Genomic DNA, 9,622 nt, shown 5'->3' on the forward strand with positions numbered 1-9,622 from the left:
CCTTTCAGAGTCCAGTGAATGAAGCAGACTTCATGTGAATGTGCCCGTGCTGGGTGACGTAGCAGCTCTGTTAGAACACGGTTCTTCTGATGTGTCAGTGTTAAGGTGTTCCTGTTGTCATGTTCTGTCTTCAGGGCCGCCCTGGACCAAAGGGAGACCCCGGAGACTCTGGCTTACCTGGACAGAAAGTAAGTGCAGCTCTGACTAAGACGAGGTTTTGGGATTTTAAACAGGAAATGTGGGATAATTCACTGTTTGACTACTAGTCTGGCGTCTGTTTGGATGGTTTTCCAGACAGAACACGTGTAGTTTACTAATAATTCTTTTAAATTAAATTTCTTGCGAGTCAGTTTCGAGTCACCTTGATGAACAGCGCTGGCAAAGTGCTGGCCTGCGCTCAGCCACTAGATGTTTTATCCGAGGATGCGGTCCAACCTGAGATCTCCGGGGTTTGGGACAAAAGAAGTGGCAGCTGGCATCACGTCCTCTAAAGACTGAGCAGGCTGACACGCGTGTGTTTGGAGCTCTGAGTGAGTTCAATGGGCTGTCGGAGACTCAAGTCCACTATCTTCGTATGTCAGCGTCTTATCGTTCAGACCATTCAGAGACGGTCGCACAGGGAACCCGAAGTCGAACCTGTCATCACTCAGAGAACAATAGACTGGACCAGCGTCACCCACCTGCCCATGCAGAGGGGCTTCTCAAGATCAGAAGTGATTCCTGCACCCGAGCACAGATCTGACACCAGATCAGATCTGATAATCATTTTCAGCAGCATCAGTGGCGTCAAACCTACAGATGACTCAGCTCTTTACCTCGCGGACGCAGGACGTTGATGGAGCGGACGGGCTGCAGGTGACCGTGTTGGAGCAGATGCTATAGCAACATGCATTTAATGACTTGCAGACCACGCGGGTCCTGGTTTATAATGGCCAATAAAACAGATCTGGAACATATTATGTGCCCTGTAAATGTTATGCTGAGGCATCAAAGACGACTGGCAGTAAAAACAGGGAGCAAAGTTTCAGAGCAAATGAGCGCAGAGAGCAGGTTTACTGTGGACACGAAGAAGTCCGGCACTGAAACCCACCGGTTTGAATGATCGGTCGGAGCAAAGGGGGGACTTTTTAGTGCTTGTGGGAAAAGAAGGTGAAGAGAGCTTTGAGTTGTTTTCTCGTGTGTTTGCAGGGTTCACCTGGTCCTCCCGGAGCCGTTGGCCCCATCGGACCAGCTGGAGTGAGGGTGAGTTCAGACGGGCTGCCTTTAATGGTAACCATCCTCTGCGAATTCCTTCAACATGAACAGTATCGGTTCAGCTCGTCAGGTTTGCTCTTGTATTTCCAGGGCCCTCAAGGAAAGCAAGGACCGTCTGGACCCAGAGGCCCCGCGGGGCCCATGGTAAGAGTTTTAGCGCTTTGACACATGTTCACCTGGGAGCTGCTGTTGGCCGTGAGCTCTGCAGGTACACCCGGGTGAAGCAATTAAGCATTTAAGTGTCCCGCTCAAGGACAAACTGAGCGCGAAGAAAACATGACTCAGTGATTTCCTTCACCCTGATTTAACCTGCCGACGGCACTTCCCTGATCACCAAAGAGGATTTTATGAGTGTTTTTTAGTGTACGTAAGCGTGATGATCTTCTAACCCGGTGGTCCTTCATTCTGGCGTTTGACTGGCTTCTCTGTTTCCTTGCAGGGACCTCCAGGATCTCCTGGAATACCAGGTGCTGCAGGAAAACCAGGAAATCCCGGAGACTCTGGTACTCCTGTAAGTGTCCTAACCGTCATGGAGTAGGTGAACCAGGAAACAGTTTTCTGACGACTGAACTGATTTCCTCTTTGTTTTTCAGGGTGCTGTTGGTCCAAAAGGAGACAAGGGAGAGAGAGTGAGTCACCTGAACGTGTCTGTGATAAGCAGAAAACACTCCTAACTATTCATGTGGGCTGCCTGTCAGGCCTAAACCTTACAAAGACCGGTGTAGCGAGAAAACTTGTTCCCACAGCAGAAACAAGTTTATCTTTGGGACGACTTTGGGACTAAATGACCAGAATTTTCATGACAAGAATTATTAGAATTAAAGTTTTCAGCCTGCAGTTTTTTCTGAGGAAACCTGAGAACTTCTCCTGGGGAAAGCGGTTTCCAGTTCCAGTTCCTGGTGTTTAAACAGTGAAGCAGCTTCACAGAAACAACAAAAGCTGAAGAGGGTTTAACAGGCAGGCAGGAAATCAAAACGAGCAACCTGCTCCGACAGCAACATTTTAAAATGAACAAGCGTCTGACAACACTTCAATCCTAAATCCTAAAATCCTTCACTTGTCTTCGTCCTTCCTCTCTGCATGCAGGGCGACTTTGCTCCTCAGAACATGATGCGATCTATTGCCAGACAAGTGTGTGAGCAGCTGGTAAACGGTAAGCAGATTTTCCTTCTTTCTTCTCCTTCACGACGCAGTGACTCAGCCTCTGACTGTCCTCCTCTCCCTCCTCTGTCGGTGCAGCACAAATGACTCGCGTCAACACGTTACTGAACCAGATCCCCAACGGCATGTACCGCAGCAACACCCCGGGCCCTCCGGGGCCTGCCGGCCTTCCCGGCAGCCAGGGACCCCGTGGAGAGCCAGGCCCCGCAGGAAGAAACGGTTTCCCCGGAAGTCCAGGTTTACCCGGGCAGCAGGGAGAGAGAGGTACGATCTGTCCCACTGGAAGAGAACGAAATAACGCATGAAATGCAGAGCAGTGATTGTTTACACTGCAGCAGGTTTATTTAAAAAGCACAAAACCATCACACGGTGCTGACGGGGCTCGGCTTCATCAGTAAACCTCGTCAAGCAAAATGATTTTAATCTAAGCATCTGCTCTAAAGTCTCAGTTTGGTTTGTCCCTTCATAACAGAAGCACAAAACAAATCAGACATTTCCGAAAACAGAAGCAGCAGTTTTATCTTCATCTCATTGTCTCCTTCAGGTCCCGCAGGAGAGAAGGGCGACCGAGGACCCCCAGGAGTCGGACAGAAAGGGCCGAGAGGACCTGCTGGTATGTCCCCCTCCTCGTTTCCACTCTAAACTCCCAGAGTGTCCCTAAAGGCACCAGCAGGGTTAAACTGCAGATTTATATCAACGATTTAGTCTTGGAAATGTAAAAGCTGTGACAAAAGGCCTTTGATGTTGTACATGTTGGAGTTTTTGTTTAACAAGATGTTGCTTTAGAAACTGAGAACCACAAGTTTTACCTCTGAAAAGTGGCAAAGTCACAGGTAAATTAAAATGGAAATAAGCACATACAAGTACAGCAAAACTGTACTTGAGTATCGTACAAAATGTACTTCGTTACTTTGAATCGCCGGAGCTCAACGTGCCGTTCAGCTTACAATATTAAGATACTGACTTTGAAAACAGAAAATCCTCGCGCTTGAGAAGCTGGAACCTCAGAACACTTTGAGATACTTTTACTTGAAAAACGATTAAAACAGCTGATTATCGGATGAGTGGCTGTGGGAGTCTGGGCTGATTCTGAGTCTGGAGGAAACCCTCCAATCCTGCGGCAGATTTTCTTTCTTTTATTTCCACTGTGCAGACTTCGTGCTCGGACTGTCAGCAGAGCTGCAACAGTTTTTTAAAAAATTTATGATGTTTGCAGCTGGAATCTAAGCACAATGACACTGAGCCATAATTATCTGTTTGGTTCAGAGATCACAAAACACCTCCTGGGATTTTTAAGTTTGGGAAGTTTTACAAGAATACAATAAAAGTTGAATTCATCTCTGAGTTAATCAGAAGTAACAAGAACTCTCTTCTGTTGAAGGAATGATCATAAAAACATGCAAACACATGGAGGAGAATCACTTTGAGGCTCAGAGCCGTCATGTTTCAAAGAAAACTCGACCCATTAAAGCTTCACAAACCAATAAAATGTCAACACAAAATACTCGTTTCGATCGTTTCATCTTCGTTTTACTTTGGTCTTTGTGATTACTGATCTAAATGATCATTATTATCCTCCCCCCACCACCACCAGGTCCACCAGGAGAAAGCAGGACAGGATCTCCAGGCCCTACAGGCTCTGCTGGACCTCGCGGTCCCCCCGGACGTCCAGGATACGCCGGAGTGCGCGGGCCCCCTGGACCTGCCGGATACTGTGACTCTTCTCAGTGTGTCGGTATTCCTTACAACGGGCAAGGATACGTAGGTACGTAGCAGGACCTGCAGGGGGTCAGGAGGAACTGCTAATCAGCTGGTGGGGGTTCACTTTGGGATGAAGCTTTTCAAACAGGAAGTAAAGGAACACTCCAACATTTTGAGAGACGTCCTTATTTTCTGAGTCTGAGTCCAGTTACAGAGACAGAAGGTCCAGGACGTGTTTAGCCTAACCGAAAGCCTGAGAGCAGGCGAGTCGGCAGCCCAAGTATGTTGGCCGAGTGTGGAAACTCACCAGTTATGGAATCTGCTAAAATGTGTCCATAGACTCTCAGTCAGACTGCAGGCGTGTGATAAAATCTGATTTGGCCAGTTCAGTTCAGACTGTTTATAAAAGATAACATTTTGGATGGCTTCTTGGTTCAGACTACTGTTTATATCTGACAACATCTAATATTTAAAACAGTCTGTATCAGTAAGAAAGCTGAGCTACGGAGCATTTCAGCAAAAATATTTCTGTTTCGACACCTTTTTAATAAACAAGATTTACGTTTTCTTCTGGCTCGAGCAAACAGCAGCGAACAGAAGGAAGCTGCTCACCGATCTGTCTCAAGTTGCCTTACTCGATACGAGCACCCTGGACTCGTCTCTGTACTGGACACACACAGCTGAGACTCGTCTGGCTGGTTAAAGGCCCTCACACACTGTAGGAAAGGTGACAGGTTCAGTGCTCGACGTCCCGCTGAGTGAGACGGGATTCATCCAGTTAGCTGCTGGGTTACAGCATCAGTGGAAGACGAGACAGAAAGCAGACGCGTCATCAGGTTACGTCAAACATCCGCGTCGCTCTCAGGTTTGTTTTCGTCATCTGCTGGAACCCGACTGACAGGATCTGCCGATACGATGCTGATCAATATGTGGAACCTGCAAACATCTGCCGAAACAGTACGGTTTACTATACTTAAATCCAGTTTTATTATCGTGAGTGTTTTCTGCTGCCTTATGCTCTCACTCCACTACATTTTGGAGGCAGATCTAATTTATCCACATTTAATTAATAACCTAAGTCACTAGTTACTTTGTAGATTCCGGCCAGACGGTCAGCCGATGCAGTTTGCGCACTTTGGAAAAGAGGGTTTATGGAGCGACGTCAGAGCTGTGGTTAACGTTGTGTTCAGATGAGCCTGATAGAAAGCGCGTCACTCGGTGCTGAAGGGCCTTCAGGCAGCAGATGAGGACCTCCAGACTGTTGGACTGTTCAGGCTGAGCTTTAACACGTGTTGAAACTGATGATGTTAATCTGCTGTCTCCTGCTTTGACCTGACTGACTCCGTCCATCCTCTTTGGCCCGTTTCAGGTTCACCATAGTAGACTTTCTATGCCGCCTGTGCTGCTTTCACTGACTTCCTGAAAAACCAAAACTCAAAGTCCTGTAACTGAAACACTTGCTCACCCGCTCTAGAGCTGTTTAAAAGGATAACCGCCGAAGGAAACCATTAACAAACTTTGCTGAAAAACACCACAACAACAAAGAGGGAAACTAACATCGACTCACAGCCAGTAGAACAGAAACCCCACCGGCAGCAGCGGTGATGGCACCCGCCTCTTTAGTGGCCTGTTTGCATCTTGAAGCCAAAGACCAAACAAAAGAAACGTTGTGTTCAGAGGAGGAGCATGCACCAAACAACAACAACAACAAACAACCCAAACAAATACTAACAGCAGGTGGACAGAGCAACAAGTACCACAGCACCACCAGCAACAGCAGCAGAACAACTCTGTTAACGTGTAAATAAACTAATTTGTGCCTTGTAAATGATGTCTGATCAAGTCCACTAAATTTAGTCTTTAACATCTGTAGTTTGAAAGCTTGTGCCTTGCAAACAACAACCTGCTGCTTGCTGAATGCCAACAAAAACGCCTCTTTTTTGATTTTTTTTATTTGTTATTTTCCTGCCCGTGTGTTTGTAGCTGTGTTAAAGTGCTCAGGGCCACACTGAACCACTCCTGCACATCAGGTGACCTCCGCAGGTGCACATTTGTCACTTCATGTACAAGAACAAAGAATCCAGCTGTTCTCCGCACACCAGCCGTGCTGTATGTGTACGCTAGGAAAAGGGTTTTTTTGTGTAGAAATGTTTTGTTGTTTATTTTATAAATGTGCAAGTTGTGGAGAAATTCTTCAGTGATGACTAAAATTGGACTAACGCCTGAACTTCTAACATCAGCAAAAAGGGAAAAGCACTGAAATGTTTAGCAGGGGCGCGTTCAAGGGGGCCTTGGGTGACCCAAGCCCCCACACTGACTCGTACCTTCAGTCATCATAATAACCTGCAGTCTGTTGCACCACTAACAGCTTACAGGTGACTTTGCAGTCCCAAATTAAATTCTAATTAGCTTTCACTACTTGACAGTCACTTAAGTCAGGAATAACTAAAACTCGAAACACTCAGACATTTGTTGTCTGACTCACGGTTTCAGATGAAATCTACTTTGTCGCGTGTGAAAGACAACTTTTACACCCGGTTCTGTTTAGAAATGTTCGATGTCCTGATACGGAGCTTTCGTTCATCAGCACCACGTATGGAGTACAGCCAGCAGCTTGCAGGGAGAACTTTAACCACACAGCAGCCAGAAGGTTCATTACTATGAAGTTCAAGTTGATGTGCACTTAGCAGGAACCCAAGACACACGAGTGTGCTCATGAAAAACAACCTTAAACAACAGAAAAACACAAGTACAGAGAAGATGTCTATTAAGGATGATTAGCTTCCCATCGTTCCACCATGAAAACAACCTTGAAAAGGTGTGAATCTTCAGTGTTATCTACACTCCACTGATGAGCTGTTTGAGCCATAAAATGAAAAACAACAAAGCCTGACAGCAGAGAAGGTGAAACCACATGACATTTTTTGCATTAAAAAAAACAATAATTATTATCAACATGAATTTTCCTTTGATCAGCTGAGCTCTGGTTGCTGGTGCAGCAGCATGCTGGTTAAAAGTGAACATGCAGAAACATTAACGAGCCACCGCTAACTGAGTGCATGAGCATGAAACTAACTTAGCCGAGCTAATGCTGTTAGCTTATCTCCAAAACACAAACTGCCCTTCCTGTTTTAGCAGATGTTCACAAACTAGAGGGTGAAAAATGGGAATAAACTCCCACAGCCCCCCCGGTCCCCCCGTGGACACGTCCCTGCTGCTAACACACCATCTGTGTCAGTGCTTTAGCTAGCAGTCAGAATCAGAAACGTTCTTTTTGTGCATGTTGAGACAAACTGTCAACTTACGCTCAATTGGCCCAAACGCTATCTCCGAGCAGGCCAATACCCGCCCGAACCCGGCACCCGAGTCGCCCCGGCACCCGAGGAGGATGATGTGTCGCAAAACCAGCGCCGAAAGAGATCGCTATCAAGAAAGGCCTCATAAAACAAGCCATATCCTCTTTGTCCTTTTGTTCCCTCTTCAGCCTGTGTTTGTTGTTGGATTTATGCACATTAAACACAAACAAAATGGGGTTTGACACCTCGACTTTATTGGAAAACACCTTAAAAAATGCCTTAAAACGTATGTGAATATTCATGTTTGTGTTAGACAAAGGGTGCGGATGGACGGAGGGAGTTTGACCGAAGAAAAGTTAAGAATCCATTAAAAAAACCTGTGAGCTTTGTTTTTCCACTCGTGTCTTCTGCTTGTAACATATTTGCATCAGGTTTGTATTAACTCGCAGTGTTGAACAGTGCACTCGTTGTATCAAAGCTAAAGGAGAAGAAGGTTGTCCGCCGTGTCGAGCCGTCACATCCGTCACACTTCATCCAGTATGTTAAACATAATCCTTCCATTCAGTGTCGTCTTCTACATAAGTTCGGTTTCATTACGGCAGTTAAACACAGCTTTCATTTTGTATCTCTAGATTTAATATTTATCAGTTTTCCTTTTCTGCGTCACAGCTAAGTTTAACAAACGTGGAATTGCATGTCTGTGGTGTATATTTAGTAATGTTTTTTGTTCCATTTCATTTTGTTTTAACCAGAATATAGTTGTTGTCATTCTTGTCACTTTTCTCAGTATCGAATGCGGTCGAAAGCTGCGTGCAAGACTATGGAAATAGTGTTGCTGCTTCATGTTTGAACTGCAGATTGTGAATTCCACAGCCTTACAGTAATTTCTTATTTATTTCTGAAAACAGAAGAGGCATTTTTCAATAAAACTACTGAAAATTTACACCTGTGTGGTTCTTGTGTCTCATTTATTTACCTCAACAAACGACTACTTTCACAATCAATTAATTAGTCTTTAAAATATCATATTGGTGCTAAATGTTATCCCGAATTCCCAGAGCACTTCTGTGGAAACCAACCGTCCCAAACCAGTCAGAAATGCAGTAAAGCAGAAGAGCATTTAACATTTAAGACGTTTAAGTCTGTGCTTGAAAAATAACTGAAGCTATTAGTGATTTATGAGAATGTTTGTCAGCTTTTTTACTGACTGCAAGAGTAAAGCACCTCGACTACAATCTCAGCAGGGCGGACTGACCAGGCGGACATGAGGAGCGATTTAAGGGGCACTCGGGTCGTGCTTGGACTGACTAGAGGAGCGCTGGCCAATCAGAGCATCACTTCAGTTTAGCAGATCTGCAGTTGGACTATGAAGGTTCAGGCTCATCAGAGCGGACTGGACCGACTTGTAGGGCGATTTGGATCAATGAGAAAGGCTCTCAGGCCAGCCGGAGGTGTACCTGAACCGATTTAGGCTGAAAAATCACTTTGTCTGACTCGAGGTTCACTTGGAGGAGCACATGAGAACATCACATGAATACAGCAGAACCCGACCAGCTCACCGTCCATCCATTTCTGATCTCGTGATTAAATTAAGCACTGGAAAGGCCTCCGATGCTGGCCTCAGCGCTGGATGGGGCATCTGCCAGTACCTGAGTGTATGTGCCCATCTGGTTCCACATAATTTAATAGAGCCTGCATGTTCACAGATTTTTACTGCACAAGTAGCCGATATAAATGCCATGAAGCCTGTGCAGAAGCAAGTATCAGCAAGCTTACGGTGGAGCTTTGCACATCAGTGAGGTGACAGGAAATACAAGCCGAAAAGAAAAGACAAAACCCCAAAATGAACCGTTTTGACGACTCGTCATCAGGCCGGTCAAATAAAAGCTCCGTTCTCGTCACTGGCTCGTCTGCACGGGGACCGGGACAGACCTCAGACCAAAGACCAAAGACAGTGGACAGTAAATAAGGCAGTGGGGAAATTGGGGAAATTGGGGAAAGTGTCCTGAAGTGCTGCTCTCCTCATCCTCTTTGAATGCTCACGTTTTTACGACCCTGAACTGCTGAGCTTTAGCCAACATTTCTGGCCTGATTGGCTCACAGCTACTTTCAGATATTTTCCCCCTGAATCACTGCCACAAACATAAAGCTTAATAACCGAGCACACGAGCGAGACGCACCGTAAACATCACATCTCCACCATGGAAACA

General features: G+C 45.8%; 1 protein-coding gene across 4 annotated transcripts in view; it reads left to right on the forward strand.

Moving 5' to 3' along the window:
• col12a1b (collagen, type XII, alpha 1b) overlaps nt 1-8,355 on the forward strand; it is a 104,640-nt gene extending 96,285 nt beyond the window's left edge. For 3 of the 4 annotated variants that reach the window (XM_046372281.1, XM_046372282.1, XM_046372284.1), the window contains 10 exons: nt 135-188; nt 1,189-1,242; nt 1,345-1,398; nt 1,694-1,765; nt 1,848-1,883; nt 2,341-2,407; nt 2,494-2,679; nt 2,960-3,028; nt 4,010-4,180; nt 7,454-8,355. In XM_046372281.1, the coding sequence (XP_046228237.1) occupies nt 135-188; nt 1,189-1,242; nt 1,345-1,398; nt 1,694-1,765; nt 1,848-1,883; nt 2,341-2,407; nt 2,494-2,679; nt 2,960-3,028; nt 4,010-4,180; nt 7,454-7,560 (870 nt within the window). In that variant the 3' untranslated portion in view covers nt 7,561-8,355. Of the gene's footprint in view, nt 1-134; nt 189-1,188; nt 1,243-1,344; nt 1,399-1,693; nt 1,766-1,847; nt 1,884-2,340; nt 2,408-2,493; nt 2,680-2,959; nt 3,029-4,009; nt 4,181-5,485 lie in introns of all 4 variants that reach the window. The other variant, XM_046372283.1, reaches the window with a different exon arrangement.
• Nucleotides 8,356-9,622: the final 1,267 nt, after the last annotated feature.

Source organism: Scatophagus argus, chromosome 19 (assembly GCF_020382885.2).
Source record: "Scatophagus argus isolate fScaArg1 chromosome 19, fScaArg1.pri, whole genome shotgun sequence".
NCBI lineage: Eukaryota > Metazoa > Chordata > Actinopteri > Scatophagidae > Scatophagus > Scatophagus argus.